Consider the following 24,524-nt stretch of genomic DNA (forward strand, 5'->3'; position numbering starts at 1 on the left):
CCGGTTCAATCACACTGGGTGCAGAGCCTTAGAGGAGCCATAGGGGGCGCCACAACTATGATGCAGAATGGGAAGTGAGAGGTGTGGGAAGGCATTAAATTTTGGTGTCAAGCAGAGGTGCCGCTGAAATTTGAGACCCCAAGGTATGCCACTGATTCTGACAGATCAAGCCACCTAGAGAAGGTTTTCTCTCTAAGGGCGTAGGGATGGGTGAGTTCCATTCACATTTAATAGAGAAGCTATCCAACTTGCAGCTTCTGAAACAACATGAGAACCAAAACACAGGTCGGTTTCAGAATTCACATTTCTTCAAATTTTGCAATGCAGTTCTCTGGCCAATTAACATGCACAAAAATGCATCTGTTTAGTGTGCATAAAACTGGAGAGATGGGTGAAAAGAACATAGAAAAATGCATTGCATTAGGGAGAAATGCTTGCAAAAATGTGAAGGTTAATTAAAACTGCATATAAAAATGGGTTTATTTGGAGAAATTTGCACCAAAATCCTGGTGAGTTTTCACAATGATTTTTTAAAAACAAACAGGAAATTGCTGCAAAACATGGAAAACCGAATTTAACCCTGGGAAAATGAGAGAGTCCGGAGACAGATCAATGATCTGGGAATAGGAAAAGTTCTTTTGTGTTTCCGAAACATGAATTTATTGAGCCTTTGATATTTCTTCAGTGGAAAGTAGTCACAAGAGAGAAATTTGGATCCCTTTCATTTACACTTCCTGAAACGACACATGAACTAAAACGCAGCTAGCCTTTGAAAGTTGCACTGTTCCAAATTTTGTGACGTGGCTCTCTGACCCAAAAAGGTGTAAGATCAGGGAAAGTCGGTGTAAGATGCATGCGTTGGTGGAAACAGAATACAAAAATGCATTGCATTGAGGGAAATGTTTTGCAGACACGCATGTTTGGCAGAATTGCGTGTGGGGGATGGATGTGTCTATTAGGGGAAAGCGGCGACTGGAAAACGAAATTGCAAACTGATGCTGGAATGTGGATAACTGGGAAGGATGAGAAACAGAGAGAAACCAAAATGGAAAGATCCATCCGTACCTAAGAAAAGTGAGAGATATTACCCAAAGCGGGGGGTGGGGAAGGGGGGGGTCCCCCTCAACCCTAGTACAAAGCATGAGATCATTACATGAGACACAACGGGGAGGGAAATGAAATTATTTTAGCAACTGGGAACAGCAGCCTCCACACAAAAGCCATCGCTGCAGCAGAACATCCTGTCCTCCAGGAAAACAGGAAGTGTTCAACCTCCATCCTGACATGGCATCCTTTATAGGTTAAGCAAACCCAAAAGGGAACTGACTCCGTCTCTAGGGGCAAATCAAACCGATTGGGGCTGTGATTGTGGAGGGCGCGATAAAAGGTCTCTGGAATGTTTCGTTCCTCCCATACCTCAGGTCCCACGTTAATGGAACCCCTTAGCGTGAGAGATCTGTCTTGCACAGTGTCAAGACTCCATCTATGGGGGTTTGTGGGGGAGAACTATAGCTCAGTGGCAGAGGGCGAGGTTCTGTGAGCCGAAGGTCCCGGGTTCAGTTCCCGGCATCTCTCGTTAAAAGGGTCAGGTAGCAGGTGGTGGGAAAAGCCTCCTTTTTTCCCTCCCAGGCACTCCAGAGAGCCATTGCCAGCCAGAGTAGACAATATGGGGCCGGATGGAGAAACAGCAGGCTTTCCTATATTGCTCAGATCTCTGTTTCAAAAGGCTGCCAAAGTTGTTTGAACAGAGGAACATTGTGACTCTTCAGCTCTTGCCGGACTACAAATCCCATAGTCCCTGATTTAGGATGGACGCAATTCTGGTACTCTCAGCCAATCTGGTTCTCTCTTCCAATCTTGAATTCAGCGCTTCACATTTCTGCAACAATTTGTTTTTTGTTTGTTTTTTAATGTTTAAATTTTTTATTTTTTACCAACATCCTAAACACAAACAGTGAAACCCCCCAGGCGGCTGATACATTGGGTATACATAATCAATAATAACATATTCAAATCAACCATATGTACAATTTTATATACCGTATTTTTCGCTCTATAAGACGCACCAGACCACAAGACACACCTAGTTTTTGGAGGAGGAAAACAAGAAAAAAAATATTCTGAATCTCAGAAGCCAGAACAGCAAGAGGGACAGCTGCGCAGTGAAAACAGCAATCCCTCTTGCTGTTCTGGCTTCTGGGGTAGCTGCGCAGCCTGCATTCGCTCCATAAGACGCACACACATTTCCCCTTACTTTTTAGGAGGGAAAAAGTGAGTGTTATAGAGCAAAAAATACAGTAACTATGATATTAATATTGGATCAAATTCAGTTATGATTTGTGTTTGTTTGTTTGTTTAAAAATGTGGCAAACTAATAAAAATTTTGGGAGGGGAAATAGTGTGTCAGACTAGGGCCTGGGAGGTCAGGGTTCAAATCTCCACTCGGAGATTTAATCTCTACCTCACAGGGCTGTTGTGGGGATTAAAAGAGGAGGGGGAAAATCATGTGTACCACCTTGCGGTTCTTGCCCCAAGGCTCTGCTTTCAGTCAATCCCACAGAGCTTCGATGGGCAACTGCAGGGGTCAGAAAGGCTTACCGGGCATGGGCCGGATCACTCCCATGAAGATCCTCCGTTGGCCAGGCCGGCACAGTGCGACACCGGGAATCACATCTGCGGCTGGGCTGGATGATTCCCTAGCCGGAATTAAGATTGCTGGAAGAAATATCAACAACCTCAGATAGGCAGATGACAAAACCTTGATGGCAGAAAGTGAGGAGGAATGAAAGAACCTTTTAATGAGGGTGAAAGAGGAGAGCGCAAAATATGGTCTGAAGCTCAACGTCAAAAAAAGGAAGATCATGGCCACTGTTGCCATCACCTGGCAAATAGAAGGGGAAGAAATGGAGGCAGTGAGAGATTTACTTTCTTGGGCTCCATGATCACTGCAGATGGTGACAGCAGCCACGAAATTAAAAAACACCAGCTTCTTGGGAGGAAAGCAATGACAAACATAGACAGCATCTTAAAAAGCAGAGACATCACATTGCCAACAAAGGTCCGTATAGTTAAAGCCATGGTTTTCCCAGTAGTGATGTATGGAAGTGAGAGCTGGGCCATAAAGAAGTCTGATCGCCGAAGAATGGATGCTTTTGAATTCTGGTGCTGGAGGGGACTCTTGAGAGTCCCATGGGCTGCAAGAAGATCAAACCTCTCCATTCTGAAGGAAATCAGTCCTGAGTGCTCACTGGAAGGACAGGTCCTGAAGCTGAGGCTTTGGCCACCTCAGGAGAAGACTCCCTGGAAAAGACCCTGATGTTGGGAAAGATGGAGGGCTCAAGGAGAAGGGGATGACAGAGGACGAGATGGTTGGATAGTGTTTTCGAAGCTCCCAGCATGAGTTGGACCAAACTGCGGGAGGCAGTGGAAGACAGGAGTGCCTGGCGTGCTCTGGTCCATGGGGTCACGAAGAGTCGGACACGACTGAACGACTAAACAACAACATGTCCGTAGCCGAAAATCTTCTGCACATGCCCGTATGCCGAAAATTGTGCCTTTGCAGAAGCAATTTTTGGCATCTGGGCATGCGCAGAAGCAATTTCCGGCGCTGTGAAAATGCGCAGACGTGATTTCCGGTGCCTGGGCATGTGCAGAAGTGATTTCCGGGGCTGTGGAAGAGAGTCCCTACGCCGTCTTGCGCTGGTTTAGCGCAGCGCGTGGGGACTCACCAAGCAGGTGGCTCAATTCAGGGGCAGCTCGTGGGCCAGTTAAACGGCCTCCAAGGGGCCATGGGCCTTAGGTTGCCGGCCCCTGGGCAAATGGGACATCCTTTCCCCCCTATGGATTGTCTCTGCCACTTAGCCTGGATTCTCTGCTTTTCATGTGCATCGTGGAGGCTGGCGGTATATGCAAAGACCAGTTAATCGCTTCACTTGCGAGAGTTGAAGGTCCCCGAGTTTGATATCTCTGCTAAGTATTTTAGCAGGGGCTGTTGGCGTCCTAAACCTCAAGTGCCCATTAAAAGCGCAGAAGCACATGTTACGAGCAGTAATGCAATGCTGCAGAAATGGTTCACAAAGAGAGAGTCCCCCCCATCAAGCGATTAACTACAAAAGTGAGTCATTGCCAAGAAACTATAAAAAGACCCAGGGTCATAAGAACTGGGAAGGGGGGGGGGGTCTCAGAGGCTTACTTCAGTCTTGTCTAAAGCATGCCTCTGTGTGAGCTGTTTTGGCCATTCTTCTTCACCCCCCCCCCCCATTTCCTGATCATAGAATCGGAAGGGACCCTGCGGGTCATCTAGTCCAACCCCCTGCCGTCGCTTATGGGGATCAAACCTGCAACCTTGGTTTTATCAGCACCAAACTCTAACCAACTGTAATGCTTTTTACAGTCATTATTTCATTTCCAGTACTGGAAACCCCAGAAGGAATTCAATTCTCCAAGCCATCTCTTCCATCCAAAGCAAGGGATTTCCACGCAAACCGATTTGTGGACTGCTATATTCTCTGCGTAGTGATGTGTGGAAGTGAGAGCTGGACCATAAAGAAGGCTGATCACCGAAGAATTGATGCTTTTGAATTATGGTGCTGGAGGAGACTCTTGAGAGTCCCATGGACTGCAAGAAGATCAAACCGATCCATTCTTAAGGAAATCAGCCCTGAGTGCTCACTGGAAGGACAGATCCTGAAGCTGAGGCTCCAATATTTTGGCCACCTCATGAGAAGAGAAGACTCCCTGGAGAAGACCCTGATGTTGGGAAAGATGGAGGGCACAAGGAGAAGGGGACGACAGAGGAGGAGATGGTGGGACAGTGTTCTCGAGGCTACAAACATGAGTTTGACCAAGTTGCCGGAGGTTTTAAACGCAGTGTAAGGAGTCTCTATGGCTATGGTTTTCCCAGCAGTGATGTATGGAAGTGAGAGCTGGACCATAAAGAAGTCTGATTGCCGAAGAATTGATGCTTTTGAATTATGGTGCTGGAGGAGACCCTTGAGAGTCCCATGGACTGCAAGAAGATCAAACCTATCCATTCTGAAGGAAATCAGCCCTGAGTGCTCACCGGAAGGACAGATCCTGAAGCTGAGGCTCTTGCAGAAAAGCAAAGCAGATCTTTATTTTTCTGTTGCAAGGAGGTCAGAGAGACCCAGAACAAAGATGTGCAAAGCCCCTCTAAAGACTTTGACATTGCCCAACCCCTCACCCAAAGACCACCCTAAAAACATCATCTATACTTCACAAGAGGTGGTCTAAATCAGAAATTTGAGTGTGGCTTCTCTCCTGTCTGCCAAGAAGCCTGATAATGTTTTACTGATTGCATTACCTGGGCAGTCTGGCCATTCTTTTGAGATGGTAAATACTTCAGTTCTTGGATATAGGTCCCAGGCCCACCCTATTCAGACACAAATATGCCCTGAAGACAGGATTTGAAGGATTTGTCAGTGAAAAGAATGACTGGTAAAGGTTTCTCCAAGATATCTCCTTCTGCAGAGGAAATATTTAGAAAATCTAAGATTGCTTTCTGGATACGATACGATATGATAATCTTTATTGTCATTGTCCCATATAGAACAACCCTGCAAGAACTAAAATCCAGATATGAGGATAGATTCAGGAAGCTGGTAGTTTAGTGGCCTATGCTTCAGAGCCTGGGAGGACAATATAGCCAGCACGTTTAGCAGCCAATGATAGCTTTATCCTTCATGAATTTATCTAATCTCCTTACAGCTGTCCAAGTGAGTGGATTTAGATGAGATTGGTTGCTCTGTGAATCAGGGATTTCCTTCTCCAAAAACCACTGGTGTCATTTACAGTACTCACTTTATCAGAGCCAACCCCAAAGTTGCAAAATCGCGATGCAAAAGCTTTTCGAGTTTTATGTATGTGTTTGAAATTATTTACAAGCTGCTCTTCATCGATCACGCTTTCCAGAGCAAGGATTGGCATTAAAATACAATAAAAGGATCTTTACGATACGATATCTTTATTGTCGTTGTCCCACACAGAACAACGAAATTGAAAAAACAAAAACCAGCAAGCCTGCTATCCCAGCTATCCCAACCTGGTTAGCCCCCTAAAAACTCTGATACCCCATTTTTAAATACAATATACTCCCATAGAGACTCCTCATACTGCGTTTAAAATCAAAAGGGCAATTTATAATAAAAACAGACAATATGCGTCAATCAGGCGAGGGAACTGTTTTTTGTTTTTGTTTTTGCAAATGCATGGAACGAGCAGCCATTTTCACCTGGTGTCAAAATTCTGTCTATGCCAGTGCACTTTGCACCTGCGGGTGGGGAGGGCAAATAGATCTATCTCAGGTTACATACTCTTCAGGTTACAGACGCTTCAGGTTACAGACTCCGCTAACCCAGAAATAGTACCTCGGGTTAAGTACTTTGCTTCAGGATGAGAACAGAAATCGTGTGGCAGCGGCACGGCGGCAGCGGGAGGCCCCACTAGCTAAAGTGGTGCTTCAGGTTAAGAACAGTTTCAGGTTAAGAACAGACCTCCGGAACGAATTAAGTACTTAACCCGAGGTACCACTGTATATGGCTGGCGGGCGTGCAGCTTGCCTCCCAAACCTCTGCATGAGGAGAGCGATCCCCACAGAAGGGAAAGGGGGGGGGGCAGGAAGGATTTTTACACCACAGCGCCGGATATGCTGAAGACATCCCTGGTGATACGATGACAGATTTGCACCAAAACGCTGCTAAATTTATATGAGGACTTTGGGGGGGGGATGCAAACTGGTGTTAAGAACCGAACTTAACACTGGAAACAATGAGGAGCTGAGAGGAACCAAAATGGTTTGAGTTGCCCATCTCTAGTCATGAGAGGTCGCCCTTTGATGCTCTCCAAATCCAGGCAGGTATATAAGGGAGCAGAAGGTCTTTTCATAGAATCATAGAGTTGGAAGAGACCACAAGGGCCATCGAGTCCAACCCCCTGCCAAGCAGGAAACACCATCAGAGCACTCCTGACATATGGTTGTCAAGCCTCTGCTTAAAGACCTCCAAAGAAGGAGACTCCGCCACACTCCTTGGCAGCAAATTCCACTGTCGAACGGCTCTTACTGTCAGGAAGTTCTTCCTAATGTTTAGGTGGAATCTTCTTTCTTGTAGTTTGGATCCATTGCTCCGTGTCCGCTTCTCTGGAGCAGCAGAAAACAACCTTTCTCCCTCCTCTATGTGACATCCTTTTATATATTTGAACATGGCTATCATATCACCCCTTAACCTCCTCTTCTCCAGGCTAAACATGTCCAGCTCCCTTAGCCGTTCCTCATAAGGCATCGTTTCCAGGCCTTTGACCATTTTGGTTGCCCTCCTCTGGTCTTTTAGGTTTCTGAGTCTTCCGCCATCTAGAGCAGGGGCTGTGGCTTGGGCCGGTTCATGGTCCCGCAGATGCTACGGTGGGCCGGAGTGTGTGTGTGCCTGTACGCATGCGCAAATGCTATTTCTGGCGCTCCTTCCGGTGCGGAGGAGGCATGTGCAGCTTCCTGCAGCCAATGGGAAGCCGGCCAGCATCATGGAAGGCGGTCCCTACTCTACGCCGGTTTAGCGTGGTGCAGTGGAGCCAACCAAGCGGGCGGTGGGGGTCCCCGGGCCGGTATAATAATAATAATAATAATAATAATAATAATAATAATAATAATAATTTATTTATACCCCACCATCTGGCTGAGCCTCCCCAGCCACTCTGGGCGGCTTCCAATCGAGTGTTAAAAACAATACAGCATTAAATATTAAAAACTTCCCTAAACTTCCCTAAGTGACCCCCATGGGCCAGTTAAACGACCCCCATGGGCTGCTTGTGCCCCATGGGCCTTAGGTTGCTGACCTCAGATCTAGAACTTCTAGACTGGTTCCGAGCCATCTAGAGAGCTCCAAAACTTTTCACCAGAAGACATCTCATCTCATGAAGCGTTCTGGAGATCTGAAAAACTTGTACGCTATTTTGCAACATTTTGGTTGGTTCCAACAGAGGTGTTGGATCTTGGAGTTCGGAAACACGGACCAACTCATCTGCCTTAAATTGATGACACTTTGTTCTCCACATCACTAGATGACCTCACTCAGTGGCACGCTCTCTCTCCCCCCCCACAAACATATATACTGCATGGTGCCAGCCAGATGGGTAGGAACAGAGCCAGGATAAAGCCAGGTTGCTCAGTTCTGCAGCTGGTCCAAGAGGGGAAAAAATATATGCAGGACTTGACAAACTGCCAAGAAGTCCATTAGGCTGTACAGGAGTTTGGCGTCCCACTCTTGATTTTTAGATGTAATTACATGCCAGTGGAGGCATGCCAGTAATCAACTTCCTTTCCCTCTGGGAAGTTGGCAACTTGACATAGATGAGAGCAAGGCTCAAGGAGGCCCCGGCAGTGGCAAGGAGCCACCGGCCTCTTTAATACGTATTGGAGAGGGAGGGGCTTCTGGTTCCAGGGCGGGGCTTCCCCGCAGATCCCCCAGGCGCTTCTCCTTCTCTGAGGAACCCACCTAATGGGGCTGGGAATTCTAGTTGGCGAAAGGGACTAGGGGCATGTTTTCCTCAGCAGTGGCGTAGCGTGGGTTGTCAGCACCCGGGGCAAGGCAAGTAATTTGCACCCCCTAACCCGTGGAGCCAGGTAGGGGCAGCGAGTGAGCGCCCCCCCCAGATGTTGCGCCCGACCCCCCCTGCACCCCCCACGCTACGCCACTGTTCCTCAGCGATCCTTCAAGACGATCGCCTTTCCTGTGGGTGGCCGAGAAGGGGAAAGAATGGACATGTGTGCATTTTAGCTTCTCCTTTGTACCTCAGGAAGTGATCGCATAGCAATAACCTGCGAGAGAAGTCAAGAGCTGGTCTTTCCCCCTCCCGGTCCCAAAACCCACCTCCTTCCTTCCAGATTTGTTTCTGGGGACTATAATGTCATTCGGCCTTTATAAGGCCATTTCCTGATATAGTCATTTGCAGGGATATACACAGGATGTTTCCTATTTCTTTACAAAGCTGGGGGGGGGGGGGGAGGCGAGCAAACGCCAACCATTCTGGCTCCAATTGGATGCCCCAACCATGGCAAAGGGCCAGTCCTCCTGTTTTGCTAGTGATGTAACTTTCCCCTTTTCAATCCTCTACCTCCCTTGGCCTTGTTAACGGGCTGCAAATGGAAACGAAATTTGTCACCCGTCATTTTGACTGGAAGGTGCCTCCAAATCGGTATTTTAAAACTAAAGTGTGCTTCGCAAGTGCTGAAAACCCAATCCTTTACACCCATGGAGTTTTCCTTTTAAAACTTCTCTAAAGTGAGTACGGTTGGTTTAAAGATCTCTCTTCCCCCCGCCACTCAACATCTTTTTGCCAACAGCAACAATAAGAGAGAAAGAGAAAGAAGGGGGACTCATAAAAAATAAAATAAAAACCTTCCTTGGCGAAGAAAAAATCTGTTTTAAATCATCGCCATCATTCAATGAACAGATGTCATTAGCATTTTTCTGCAATGGACTGACATTTTCCTTTCTAGATATATTCTAAGCACATTCACAATGTGTAGCTTGATTAATTGGATGGGGTTAAAATATGACAAAGAAGGAGTGGAAATATTTCGGGCAAAAGAAGAAAGAAAGAAAGAAAGAAAGAAAGAAAGAAAGAAAGAAAGAAAATCTACTTCAAGGGAGTTTTAGCATACATTGTGTACAAAAACACAGCAGAAATACGGAGGGAGAGAACAGAGAGGATTGGTAATAACTAATAAGGTCGTTGTGAAAAATTCACAAGGTAAAAATGGCTAACTGCTTTGCCCAATGGAAGCGCCAAAAGAAATCTGCCAGGCAAACCGCCCATCAGGCGACAGAGAGCTGTCTTAGGAAACATCTTGCAACATCAAAGAGAGTGTAGCCCAAGTGAAATTAAGTTTGCATTGCTATGGAATTAAGTTCTGTTGATCGGAACTTAATTGCCCGTTCCCCAGGGTGTTTTCATGAGCAACAGCAAGTGCTGTTCCTTGAATTCCCTGTCTTTGGAAACTGGATGAAAGCACCGCACGAACCAAGAATCTACAGCTGATTTTCCAAAAAGAGCTTTCTTCTCCATGTACAGTATGAGCAGTGATGATGAGCAAGTGAAGCACAAGAGACTGAAAAGCATTCCTGGTGCAAATAATAATAATAATGCTCAAAGACATTTCTGTGCCAGAGAAACAATGTGCTCGAAACGGGGGACATGCGTCCTCCGGTGCATCAGCAACATAACAAAAGATGATGTGATGAGATCTTAAGCTAGCGCTGCAAACAATCACAATAATGTTTAGGACAGGGAAGAGGCTGGGTGGGAAACCAACTGGCTGCGACCCAAGCCCTTTGACGTCACCGTCTTATGTGTCAGGCTGTAAACAAAGCATCAGAACACTTGCGAGGAGCCATATTAGCACGGCGAAATCAAGAGAGCTAAGCAGGCTTTTAATATCATTCCCAATTTCTGCAGGCTCCAACGTGCAAATGCAGAACCTTTAGTGCAGCTTGTGTTAGCGAAACCCAAAAAACCACACACAGACATGTCAAGAAAAGGATATCACGTCGTTTTATTAGAGGACTGAGGGTTGTTCCCCGCCTCCTCAAATCTGAGAACAGATGGCACGTCCGACCAAACACATCGGCAGCTTACACAACATTGGGAAAATAGGCACGTACGCTGGATTGCATTGGCAACTGACCCTGGATCAAACCCACTCTCTCCTATCTTTCCTATCCTCTCTCACACAAACACACCCTGGCCCACTGCTTAGTGGGAGGTGTTCGCTTGAAACCAATGCGCAGTCTAAACAGGAATCGAGTGCCAGAGAAATCTGGAAATGGTTGGGGACAACATTTATTGGGGGGGAGAAACATGTGTTCGCATAGCAAGCACATGAGAGCCAAGAAATTAGGAAAATATGTCTTAACAATTAACCAGCCAGCAACATTATTTGGGACGGTCTTCTGCACAAACTCTAGCAGGGTCCTTGTGTAGCTGCCAATTCATTTCAACGGGGTTTTATACAGATTCTCCCCACACACACACACACCATGGGATCGAGTCTCCTTGGTCTCATGGCTTTCGAAAATGCTCTCCTTAGCCCCCCCAAAATTCCAGAAAATTGTTGCACACGATTTTAAGACTTAAAACTGCCCCTCTCTCCTCTGTTCTTTAGATTTGTTTTAATTCGGTTGCTACATAAATGCTTTCTGTGACACAGATACCCTTTGATTTATTACCAAAAGAGACAGAAAAGACATTCGGTAGTATAAAATGCCTGAACAAATTAAATATCATTTATAGATAGATAGATAAGATATAAAAAAAGACTTAGTAAAAATATAGTCCTATGGTTCAAATGAAAGATAATAATCTTGATACAGTGAAAAATGTGCCTGTTTGGCACCCCTAAACTAGTCTCTGTCCCATAACAATCATTGCAAAAGAATCACTCCCGGTTTTGCTTTCTAGGCATAGGGTCGCACTTCCCAGTCCATTTAGAGTGCTTTTCTTTCTTTCTTTCTTTCTTTCTTTCTTTCTTTCTTTCTTTCTCTTTCTTTCTTTCTCTCTTTCTTTCTTTCTCTCTCTCTCTTTCTCTCTCTCCCATCTGCTTTCCCCAAGAAAATTGGATCCATACTGCTGATTAGGAGCAAATGGCAATTCGGGTTTTCTGCAAATTGCCATTTGCTCTGATTCAGTGGTAAAGAGCGGGTTTTCGCAGGGAAAGCAAAAATAATATTAATAAAAAGCTGTTGGACACAGACCTGGAAAGTGTGGACCTCTGCTTAGGAATGCGGAGCGTAGGTCAGTGTGGATAAGCCCTGACTTGCTTCTCCTTAAGCCTTAATAACCGAACTCTGAAAGTGCTGGTTCTCCAGGCATGGCGTAGACCTTGGGGAAAGTGGAAGGCTGGAAGTTATACCTCCATCCTGAAAACAGGGGCTGCAGTGGCTCAGCATCAAAGCATCTGCTTGCATGAAAAAAGGTCCCAGGCAGAGGCTTCCCCTCTGAAACCCAGTCAAGGTGGGCAGTACTGAGAGGGGCAAGTAGTCTGATTTGGTCTGAAGCAGCTGCCTGTTTTGGGAAGGGCCGTAAGCCAGTGGCAGAACATCTGCTTTGCAAGACAATGGTCCCGGTTTCAGTCCTGGGTGCCACCAGCTCACAGGATCCCAGAGGAGCGGGGAAAGATTCTTGCCCTGAGCCCTTGAATTACGGCCACCAGTCAGAGATGGCAGTGGGCTAGTGGCTCGGATCTCACATGGCAGCTTCAAATGCAACCTCCACCCCAACGCTTCCATCAGTGTGATTGCAAAGAGCATGGGTTTACATGGGCAAAGCTTGGCAGAGCTGCTTCAATGGGATGTACGCAGAGGTTCACAGGGAAGCTGAGTCGAAGCAGGTTCTGTGAGCTTTCTGATAGGGATGCTTGGAATTACTTGAAATTATATGAAAAAGCATCCGGGGGAAATTAACTCGAGAATGGATTTCTAAAATACTTGGAAGCTACTGAAATCAGTGGGTTGGCTTTGAAGTGAACGGGCACAATCTGGGTAAAGTTATGCCAGCCTAAGAGGACCACCTGTCAATTTTATTTTATTTCTATGGCTTTTTCAAGCCTTTCCCTTCATCACACTTGCATACCACTTTAACCAGTCTTAAAACCCTCCCTCAATCCAACCTGTTTTAGGCATGCCTATAGCCAGTGGCGTAGCGTGGGTTGTCAGCACCCGGGGCAAGGCAAGTAATTTGCGCCCCCTAACCCGTGGATTTTCGCCCCCTAACCCTAACCCCCAGATATTGCGCCCGGTGCGGTCGGCCCCCCCTGCACCCCCCACACTACGCCACTGCCTATAGCTTTACCCCACAACGGTGCCCTTGGGGTGCAATGCAGAAGCATGACAGTGGAAGGATTTATTTATTTTGCCATGCGCTCTGTTGGGTTGCAGACTGCCCACTCGCCACCAGATCCCAGCATGTTCTAGGACTTGGATGATGCTTCAAATCAGACAGCTTGCAATTCAGCTCCGGGTCAGGCGGCTAGCCTGCTTTTGAATAACGACAAACCTTGCTTCACTGCCAAAAGAACAACCCAGGTATTGAGAGCCACTGCCTCCCCACCCAGCTTCCCCAGTTACGCAGACTTACAGTACAGACATCTTAAGCACTGGAAGAGCTCAAATGCACTGGAGAACCCGGCTCCTGAACGTTTTCCAACAATCCAGAGGGAAAGGATTTCGGCATCTTGCGGCTTGTCATGTTATAATGCTGCAGGCGCGAAGAAAAGCTGCACCCACGGGAATTCCCTCCAGGGCAATAAAAGGTCCAGAAAAACTGTCCGCCCTCACACATTTCGGCACCCTATGCATTCAGTTTCCTTTCTGCTTTGCAACAGTCTATCTCGTTGTGCTACATAGCAATACAGTATATCAGTGGTTCAGCATTATTATTTTTAAAAACAAAAAAACCCAAGCAATGCATTTAATGAGATAATCTAAATATTGCAATGTTGACAGGCAAGGGGAGAGGGTTTGGAAGGCTGATGCAAAGGAAGGCACTTGTGGGGATATATAGGTGGGCACTGTTATCTCAGCTAGATGAATGTCGGGTCTTGCAGTGGGACTCTGAGATGATTTGCACATTACGCTGAACAAGGAAGAGGGCAGGGTCCTGTGTTTTGGCCCCCCAACCCAGCGCTTCAGCTAAAAATGTGCAAGGCAGGGGATCTAAGGGCTCTTTCACACAGAGCAAAGTCGAGCCGGCCACATCCAGTCCCTTGCTCTCCAGATGAGCTCTGCAAACACATCTGTGACATGCACACGTCACACATGCTCTGCGGCACGGGAGAGAATGAAAAATCCTGACAGTGACACTCATGGGTTTATGCTGAATGACCTGCAGTGGACACTAAAAATAATAATAATAAATCTGTTTAAGTGTGAAGAGGCCCTTAAATGCAGAAAACTCCACAAGCTTCAGGGGTGAGGTTCCCAAGCCCTGCTTGGGACACAACAGTAGAAGGGCAAATAGTTTCTCTGCAGCAATTCTCCGCAGCAACAGTTTCAAAGTTCCTGCAGATATTTTTTGCTCACTCCTCGGCAGGTTGGCCCTTGTTTCTCAAAGGACGGGCACATTAGCTGAGCTGGGCTGTCTCTCAGCAGGTAAGAATAAATTTGTTAGAAGGACAAGGTGCCCCACAGGGATGGGAAACCAAGCTGCTCTCATTTGGAGCAAACAAAAAAGAGGTTAGCACCTGCGCATCATGCCTTTCCTAAGGGTACGTGTAGGTTTTGAGCTTCCGTCAAATTCATACTGGTTTAACCGGCACAGCTTCGCTCAAAGGGTCCTGGGAATTGTGGTTAGGAGACGGAATTCAGGTACAAGATCCCATGGCTCCCCCTTGCAGGTTCCCAGGGTTCCCTGGGGGAAGGGAAATGACGGTTAAACTGGGCTCAGCCTTGAACCCCTCTCCCCTTGCCGAACACACAAGCACAGCCCTACCCAGTGATACAGGTGCTGTAATAGACAGCGCTGCTGGCATCGGACAGGGCCGATATCAAGCTGCTCTCCTCGCAGGAGAGGCTCCGTGGAGTCACTTTGGACACGGAGACATGGTAGGCAAACCCCGAAGGATCGGGACGAGTCCTGCTCATATTCAAATACTGGTCAAACTCGTTGCGGTCCACTTCTGTCCAGAGCTCGTTGGGGTTCAAGTGCTCCACGCCGTCAAGGTGGTGAGATTCGGGCGGCGGGGAGAGCTGGCCCAGGTGGGCAGAAAGCCCGTTGGCGGCTCCGGCGCATAGTTGGTTGTAGTACATACCAGGTGGGTGGGGAGTCCTCATGGCATCAGCCAGGTGAGGTGGGTTCTGCGGGTAGCCCATGGGCATGTTCCTCCCCAGGTTTTTCTCCGGGGTAAACTCCATCTGAGGAGGTGGTGGAGGAGGAGGAGGGTGGTGATGGTAGCCTCTGAAGGACATCACGCCACAGTCGTCCTGCATGTGTGGAGGGAAAAAGGCAGGCTCCGTCTGCTCCAAGACGTCCAGAGGGGACATCTCAGGGGTCGGCAAGCCGTAGTTCTCCATATCAGAGCTCACCGAGCGGAGTTCTCTGAAGTGGTTGAGTGGAGGAGGCTGGGCATGGCCCGGGTGCCCGATGGCGCCGCCAGCCCGGTGGTTCATGGCAAAGCCGTCGCTGCAAGGCTGGGAGAGATTGTGCAGGAGGATGTTGGGCTCCATCCTCTTGATTTTCTTGGCTTGCTTCTTCCTCCTGGGGCGGTACTTGTAGTTGGGGTGGTCCTGCAGGTGCTGGATCCTCAGCCTCTCTGCCTCTTCCACAAAGGGGCGCTTGTCGTTGGCGCTGAGCGCTTTCCACGACTGGCCTGGAGGGGGTCCGGAAAGGAAAAACACAGGCATGAAGCTGCAGCAGAAACAGGGGAGAATTAAGGGCTCCGGCAGATCAAGGATTCGAGTCCTTCACCTGCTTCAGAAGCCCAAACTATTGCTCACGTAATAATTGCAGCATACAAAGGCCGTTAAACAATAGGCAGTATTCGCATTAATGCATGGGTCGGCAAACTAAGGCATGGGGGCCGGATTCGGCCCAATCGGCTTCTCAATCTGGCCTGCAGACAGTCCGGGAATCAGCGTGTTTTTACCTAAGTAGAATGTGTGCTTTAATTTAAAATGCATCTCTGGGTTATTTGTGGGGCATAGGAATTTGTTCATTCCCCCCCCTTCAAAATATAGTCTGGCCCCCCACAAGGTCTGAGGGACAGTGGACCGGCCCCCTGCTGAAAAAGTTTGCTGATGCCTGCATTAAAGTATCTCACATTGGGAAGTTGGACGCTGTTATTGTTTTTAAACCATACATGTCCAATCACCAAAAGGTCATCTCATCAGGCCCTGTCCACCTTGGGAACATTAGATTCCAGTTTTTTCACCATGTGTCTTAACCATGCCAGACCCGAGAGAGGAGAGAAAGAGAGAGAGGGGGGGGGAGGGAGAGAGAGAGAGAGAGAGAGAGAGAGAGAGAGAGAGAGAGAGAGAGAAACAAACAAACAAACAAACAAACAGAGAGAGAGTATGCCAAGAAGGTACAGTAGATCCTCTGCAAGGATCATGGCTCCAAGTCCCTGATAGGTTCATGATCTCTTGGTATGATCCATGAGAACAACCCCAAAATCCACAAAAACATTATTAAGCCCATCCAAGATGTCACAAGATGGTGAACTATCTTATCAGCCTGGATGCCAAGTAAAATAGGGTGTGGAGAAGGAGATCAAGTTTATCATCCAGTCCGATGGAGAGTTTTGGAGAACCTGAGAGTGCATTCACTATTTTGGAACGTTTTCATGGGTTCTGATAAAGTTCCTACCCTGCTGTGATTTTTGATGTGATGGAGATTCCACTTCGACTAGAAACATCTCTTTCTCCTCCTGCTCTTCCTTACTTGCTTACACACACACACACACACACACACACAATCACAAGGTAGTTAAAGAGAGGGGAAACCAAAGTGCAGATTTTTGATAAACGTGCATTATGGTGCTTTCACACAACCATAGTGATGGCAGCTTCTTTGCAAGTGATTTTTTGTATTTCTCTTCTCTACTCTGAAATGCAAATGTGATACCCACATTGCAGAACAATAGGCTTTCAGTTTAGAAAGGGCTCTCTCCCACCGTCCCATAGTAATTAACATCCATACATAGGATAGAGGACCCTGGACACTTTGCAAGGGGGTGGGTAGCTAAGGTATATAATATATGAAATTCTTATTTAGGAGTCTGTGTCTCTCGTTTCTAGATAGGTGTTCAGGAAAGGGTGGGGGAATAAAAGAACTAATGAGTTCTTTTTTCCTTGACTGCTTCCAAGGACAAGGGGAAATGGCATTTTGTCTGGGCGGTATCCAATGTGCTTACTCTGTTAGTACAAGGATTTTTGCTTGTGCAACAGAACTCCCCTATCTTGTCCCCTCAGGGCACATCCTGTGCCCTCTCCAAATCTGCCCCAGTGGATTGGGAGAACCCCCAAAACAAATTTGAGGGAGGAAGTTCCATTGTGAACGCATACATCCTTGCACAAATGGAACAAGTTCCTTAACCCCTTTCCATTCTATTTGTTGCAAATTTGATAATGCTGAATTTGGACTTAATCAAGATTCACACTACGAAAAAGTAAGGGTGCATAAAGACTTATAAGGTCTATATGCCCTGGAGGCTAGGAAGATTAGGAAGAAAGAAATGGTTGGGCTAGCGGTCAGTTGCAAAGGGGAGTCTAAGATCTAATCCACACATTTTATTTGAGAATCACTTTTTATTCTGTGTAATAAGAAATTTTGGTGGATTTGACCGTGGTTTTACCGCAGATGTAGCGACTGCTGTTTAGCTTTGTACTGAACTCAGTACAGATACAGAACACCCTGCCCAGGGCTGAGCTCAGAAGAAACCAGTTCTGGCTATCTGCAATAGAAGCTGCAGCGCATAGTGCTGATTGCCCAGTGCTTGTGATGTCACAAACACTTCCCCCAACGAACCCTACAGTCCTTTTGCGTCCCTCCAGATATTTTATTTCAACCAAGTCAAAGTTTTGAGACTCCTGAAGGGGAGTGAAAGGCAGGAAATCAAATCCAAACTCCTCTTCTTCTTCTTCTTCTTCTTCTTCTTCTTCTTCCAACCGCATGCCGACACATGAATGTTACACTATCTCTCTATTCCTCCTAATAGCCTATCCTTCAATAAAATTAGCACAAGAAGCTTGCGGTTTGTTGTTGTGAATGAATCACTTTGCTCTTACCTTGCAATAATGGGGGGGGGGGCATAGCTCAATGATAGAGCATCTGCCTCGCATGCAGAATGCCCCAAGTTCAATCCCTGGCATTTCCAGATAGGGCTAGGAGAGACCACCCCCAAAGTCCTGGATAGCTGCTGCCAGTCTGTGTAGACAGTACTGAGATAGATGGACCAATGATTCAGGATGTGGCAGCTTCCTACGTTGTATAAATTTGGGTTTGTGATAGCAATGTGATAGACGGACCGTTACCTTTTTGTATCTTGGGTTCTTGGGGACCCTTCTATGTGCCATCTTCTTCCCACTCTCTGCTTATGTGTGTGTCTCTGCATCCCTCCCCATACACACCTCCCAAATGAAGATGAAATGTCCTGCATAATCAGATGAAGCGAAAGAAGCTGAAAAGCTTCTAAATGTGTTCATCTTTCAGGGTCTCTGACTGTGGATCTTTTTATCCCGAAGAAGTGAAATTAGTAAAAGGGTGCAAAGGGAAAATATTCTTCTAGTCTTTGAACTGTATCCTTTCGGGAGAAGAGAGGACTGAGAGCAAAGTTTCATAGAATAACACCCAAAGCAGTTCAGTTTTAAAACCGCACGCTTGGCCAGAATGCACATTTGATTTAAGAATGACTGTCTTGGGCTGCTTTCTCAGCTTTGTGAGAAACATTTGCAAGCGTGTGCAGTAATAGTGCAAGAGGGAAGTGATCTGCCCTAGCGCTCCCCTGATGTAGGTGCAACGGATGGGTAAATTATCTGGATTAAAGTCACAATCCTATAGCCCTTTATCTGGGAACGAGCCACACTGCAATTGACTTCTGGGTACACATGTGCAGGATTGTACTGCGAATGACCTGCAGAGAGGGGCTCATGAGAAAGGTTGCACCATAAGAGGGAGCTTCCTCAAAATAAATTTAAAAAGAGACAGCTTCCTTCCTCATGGCTGCTACTCTCCCCTCTCCCAAACTCCTTTTTGACCCTTATAAGAACTGCACTGTTCAGACAGATGCCCCCACAGAGCCCACCAGCAGAACAAAAGGCAGTGGCCACCTCCGTTCCTGTTTGCCCCAGCCTCCAATCTTACTCCAAGGTAAACTGCCTTGGAACATGCAACCTCCATTTCTCAGGTATGGCTAATAAGTGGGACCTGCAATAAAATTTTGCAGTGTGTGTGTGTGTGAGATAGAGAGAGGTGCCTCTGCTCAGGAGTCTAGATTGCTAGTTACGTCTTCCTCTAGGATAGTTCCCACTTCAATTGTCAACCCCCCCACTCCAAAACCCTCAGCATCCCATTGCTACTGAGCATGCTTGGTCTTCGCAGGGTCTTTTCTGGAGGGCCCCCATTATAGGTTGCTAAAAAGGATTTCTGCAAACCCCAGGTCTCCCTTCAACACCTGAGTGTGCTCTCAGAGGGAGGGAGGGAGAAGCCTTTCAAGCCTGACTAAGGGGGGGGGGAGGCTGCCCCCCTAAATAAATAAAAATCAACAAAAATACTTAACTAACTGAGGTTCTGTTCCCCTAAGATTCCGCTTCCCTATGAATCTGTCCAAAGCCACCTTAGCTCCTGGTGCTCATCATCCCCACATCTGGTGGCAATGAGTCCCACAGTGCGCTCACACACCCCGCTTACCCAGCATCTTGCTCAGCACCGCGTTGTGCAGGTCCGGATTCTGCTGGGCCAGCCGCTTCCTCTCGTCCTTGGCCCACACCATGAAGGCGTTCATGGGGCGCCGGATGCGGGAATCCTCGGCGCTCTTGCCATCGGACGGACGGCCCGAGCCGGCGCCGTAGCCATAGCCGGCGTCGGGGCTGGGAGAACGGCTCGAGGCAGCCGAGGTGCCCAAGAGCGCGCCGCCGGGGTCGCCTCCCCCGATGGGCGCCGCTGCGCCTGGGCGAAATCCGAAGGCCGGCTCCGGGCTGGGGGTTCGGCTGGAGACGGCGGGCTCGGCGGCCCGGCTGTGCTGCGCGAAGGCGCGCCCGGGATCAGAGGCAGCGGCGGCGGGAGGAGGTGGAGGCGGCGGAGGCGGAGGCGGCGGTGGCGCAGCGGCTGCTCCCGCGACGGCTCCCCATGAAAAGTCGCCTCTGGCTTGGGATATCTCCTCTCTACAGAAACTAGGCTCAGATATATTCATTCCAGCTAGACGGACCTTTTGGGATCACAAGGCGAGCAGAAAAAGAAGGAAAAAACGGACAACAAGAAGAGAATCGGGTTCCCTTCTCCGAGGAAAGAAGACGACGCGAGCGAAGGAATCAGCGGCTCGAAATGCGCAAAGGAACCAGAGAAGAAGGCAGGATTCGGCCCGAGCTAAGGGCTGGCTTGGTTCGCCCCCTCCAAAAAAAGGAGGACAAGACGCACGCGCTGGAAAGGATGCTCCCGTCGGAGGGGCCACATTATAAAGGCTGCGCTTCCCATCCGAGGGAGGGCGACGGGAAAGGAGGAGGGGTTAGACGGGCCCGCTAGGAACACCCCCGACGGAGGAGGGCGATGGACGCGCGGTTTCATTCTCCCCTCCCGGCAAAGGAAATCGGGGAAATTGCTCCCCCCGCTCCCCCGACTTTCCTCTCCCTCCTGTCGGATTAAGTCCTGGCGAGGCAATTCTGTTTGCGCAAACCTCAGGCGCTCAGCAGCGCCTCCTCCGAGCTAGCCAGACGCAAACGTCCCCCCGCGAAGTGGGCGACAGGGATTTTTTTGGGTGCCGCTGGCCGGGGGGTGGGGAGAGAGGGGGTGGTTTGTTTAGCCTTGCTTTGATTTCCTAACATCCCCATTTTTTATGTGTACAATCCCTTTCTGCACACGCACCCTTTGGAAAAGAAGAAAAGCCGCAGCCAAATAAAGTTGGCTCCTAGGCGCACGTGGTCGAGGCAAACGCTGCAAGAGAGCGTCGGGAGAGGTCCCTTTGCGTGGAGAAAGCCTCGCTTGGGTGGGGGTGATTCTCAGTGCAGGTGGGGGGGGGGAGAGGAGGTGGAGGAGCCGAAACCCCTCTTTGAAAGGGGGTCTGGAAACGGTTTGAAAAGTGCTGTCTTTTCACGGTGGTTCGATGCGCGCAGACGCGGTTCCTTGCTGGAAGAAAAGTTAGATTGTAAGCTCTTCGGGGCAGGTCCGTTAGGCTGGAAAGCAGGGCTGCGGAATCTTTTCTTTCCGGCCCGAGGGCCGCATTTCCTTCTGGAGGGGGGCCACATGCGAATCGTGGGCGGAGCCAGAGGCAAAAGTGGGCGGGGACACGAATATAAATGTTACCTCTGTATGGTAGGCTCGTTTGTACACAGACACACCCCTCCATCCAGACAAGCGAGAGGCAGTGTCACAGATCAAGGGCGAATGCTAGCCAAGGAGGGGGAGGGGCTGGTGGGAGGTGTGGCCTCGGGAGGGGCGGGGCCTGATGTTCCCCACTTCTGCTGTAAAGCAAATCACGTTAAGTGCTGATGGATAGTCCTTGTACTGTACGCTTATGCTACAATTCAGTGCACCTTTACCAGGGGATAAATGGGTCTTAATGCGCCTACTAAGTGAGAGTGGGACTTGCTTTAGGATTGTGCTCATAGGTGTCAAAATAAAACGGGAAGAGAAGACAGCAAAGTAGTTTCTGCCCCGCCCCCCAAGTGAGAAGAAGAGTACCTGAGCAATCTATCTGGTGTCTCAGGAACTACAAATGCTAAAAACATTTTAAAAAAATGAAAACTGGGAATCTCACAATCTTTTTTGGAGGAGGCTGCTCCCCCTTTCCTTTCCTGGAGATGCTCAGGACTGTACTGTCAATTTCCGTAGCTGTTGGCTGAAGCTCTCCCTGGAGTTTCTCTATGGTCCTTCATCCCTTGGTCAGAATGTGCCTCCTTCCAGCACTGCAGTCCCTCAAAACCCAGGACATGGTGAAACTGTGGAACTCACTCCCACATGATTTGGTGATGGCCAACGACTTGGATGGCTTTGAAGGAGGATTGGACAAGTTCAAGGAGGGTCAGGCTATCATTGGCAACTAGACACAATGGCTTGTTCTGCTTCCACTGTAGAAGACAGTGGGCCTCTGAATGTCAGAGGCTCCCAGAAAATTGGTGTGCAGCTGGTGAATTAAAGGGGAAGAGCTTCCAGGTTAAGAGGTGGGGGTGTACAGGAACACAGAAAGCTGCATTATCCTGAGTATTTTTATACCATTCAGTGCCTTGGACTTGCCGATCAGAAAGTCGGCAGTTCAAATCCCTGCAACGGGGTGAGCTCCCGTTGCTCGGTCCCTGCTCCTGCCCACCTAGCAGTTCAAAAGCACATCCAAGTGCTAGTAGATAAATAGGTACCACTCCAGCGGGAAGGTAAATGGTGTTTCCATGCGCTGATCTGGTTTGCCAGAAGTGGCTTAGTCATGCTGGCCACACGACCCGGAAGCTGTACGCCGGCTCCCTCAGCCAATAAAGCAAGATGAGCACCGCAACCTCAGAGTCGGTCACGACTGGACCTAATGGTCAGGGGTCCCTTTACCTTTACCTTACACTGACCAGCAAGGGATATTCCCAGCCCATTATACAATATTTATATTTATACCCCATATTTCCTCCAAGCAGCTCAAGTTGGTGTACACAATTCTTTGTTTGCCCATTATATCTTCACAGCAACCCTGTGAGGTAGATTAAGCTGAGAGATGGTGACTGGGAAAGTGGAGATTTGAACTCTGATCTCCCAAGTGCTAGTCCAGTACTCTAACCATTTCACTATACTGCCTGTCTTACACTGGTGCTCCCTTAACGCTCTCTTATTACTATTAAATGTATAGCCCAAGCACATCTTTGCTTAAAAATAATTAAAAATAAAAGTGTGTTTAAAACACTTAAACAGAAACACAATAAAACACTCAATTTATTTTATTTTTTTTAAAAAGCAGATGTAACCAAATCACATGTCTGGATAGGTCTGCTGAAACAAGGGACTTTTCAGCAGCTGTCTAAACGGACACAGTGATGGTGCCTGCCTGTCAACAGGCAGGGAGTTCCACAGATGCTGAGGGTTGGACCCGCATACCCTCCAACATTTCTCTGATGAAAATAGGGACGTCTCATTCCACAATGATACGTTTTACTATTTATACCCCACACATCTCACTGGGTTGCCCCAGCCACTCTGGGCAGCTTCCAACATATATAAAAACATAATAAAACATTAAATATTTTTTTGAAAAAACCTTCCCTGTACAAGATTGCCTTCGGATAGCTCAGGGGTTGGATAACTCCATAGCCTCCAACATTTCTCTGATGAAAATAGGGACATCCTAAGGCAAAGTGGGACATTCTGGGATCAAATCAAATGTATTCTGCTCTGGTCAGACCTCACCTGGAGTACTGTGTCCAGTTCTGGGCACCACAGTTCAAGAAGGACACTGACAAACTGGAACGTGTCCAGAGGAGGGCAACCAAAATGGTCAAAGGCCTGGAAACGATGCCTTATGAGGAACGGCTAAGGGAGCTGGGCATGTTTAGCCTGGAGAAGAGGAGGTTAAGGGGTGATATGATAGCCATGTTCAAATATATAAAAGGATGTCACATAGAGGAGGGAGAAAAGTTGTTTTCTGCTGCTCCAGAGAAGCGGACACGGAGCAATGGATCCAAACTACAAGAAAGAAGATTCCACCTAAACATTAGGAAGAACTTCCTGACAGTAAGAGCTGTTTGACAGTGGAATTTGCTGCCAAGGAGTGTGGTGGAGTCTCCTTCTTTGGAGGTCTTTAAGCAGAGGCTTGACAACCATATGTCAGGAGTGCTCTGATGGTGTTTCTTGCTTGGCAGGGGGTTGGACTCGATGGCCCTTGTGGTCTCTTCCAACTCTATGATTCTATGATTCTATGAAATCAGAAACCGGGATGGCTTCTTTAAATCAGGAAAAAAGCACACCAAGAACTCAGGCCAATGTAAGTTTCAATAGTGGGAGTGGTCCCTACTCGCAAATCAATAGCAACAAAAACTAATCCATTCAAAAGTATTTATTCTGACAAGGATTACAGACTCAAACAGAGATTACAGACTCAAACAGGGATTACAAACTCTAACTCATAAAAATATGTATAACAATAATTCATTACAGAATTAGAGATAAGAGTTTATGAGTAGAGATAAGTTCATGTTAGTCCAAATTCGTCGTGGAGGCCTTAGTTTCAATCACGGAGCAGAAGTCAGAAGTCAGTTATGTATTCACCTTCATCAGCTGGAAGTATCAAACATTACATGAAAATACATTTAAACTCTAAATTATCATACATTATAATTGATATAACTGTATTATATAACATTTGGTTAGTGTAAGTTTGAAGACTTTCGGATAAATATATCCTGTTATTTTCTATGTTTCTCAAGGATAACAACTGAAAATAATCACTATGAATAATAGTTACATGTGTTGAATCAAATTAAAAACTCTAAGGCAGCATATAATCATATGATTCCTCACCTACATGTGGGTAGATCAACGGCAGTGGCGTAGCGTGGGGGGTGCAGGGGGGCCGGCCGCACCGGGCGCAACATCTGGGGGGGGGGGGTGTGCGCTCGCACTCGCAGCTCTCTGCCCCTACCTGGCTCACTCTCTCTCTCTCACTGCAGTGCTGGCTGTGCAAATCCGATCCGAGCCGCCGGGTCGCCGCCCACTTTGGAGGGGAGGGTGCCAGGCGTGCGGTGCGGAGAGAGAGCGAGGGACTATCTGGGGGAGGGACAGTGCAGCGGGGGGGGGGCGCAAATTACTTGCCTTGCCCCGGGTGCTGACAACCCATGCTA

At 47.8% G+C, this 24,524-nt stretch overlaps 1 protein-coding gene across 1 annotated transcript; it reads right to left on the reverse strand.

Moving 5' to 3' along the window:
• Positions 1–10,545: 10,545 nt before the first annotated feature.
• SOX18 (SRY-box transcription factor 18) lies at positions 10,546–20,212 on the reverse strand. Its single transcript, XM_083446145.1, has 3 exons — positions 19,411–20,212; positions 12,781–15,373; positions 10,546–12,691 (listed from the first exon to the last, which is right to left on the reverse strand). The coding sequence occupies exons 1-2, from the start codon at positions 19,910–19,912 to the stop codon at positions 14,493–14,495; spliced, it is 1,383 nt and encodes a 460-aa protein (XP_083302271.1). The 5' UTR covers positions 19,913–20,212; the 3' UTR covers positions 10,546–12,691; positions 12,781–14,492.
• Positions 20,213–24,524: the final 4,312 nt, after the last annotated feature.

This window comes from Podarcis tiliguerta (assembly GCF_965153285.1).
Source record: "Podarcis tiliguerta genome assembly, chromosome: 6".
Classification (NCBI taxonomy): domain Eukaryota; kingdom Metazoa; phylum Chordata; class Lepidosauria; order Squamata; family Lacertidae; genus Podarcis; species Podarcis tiliguerta.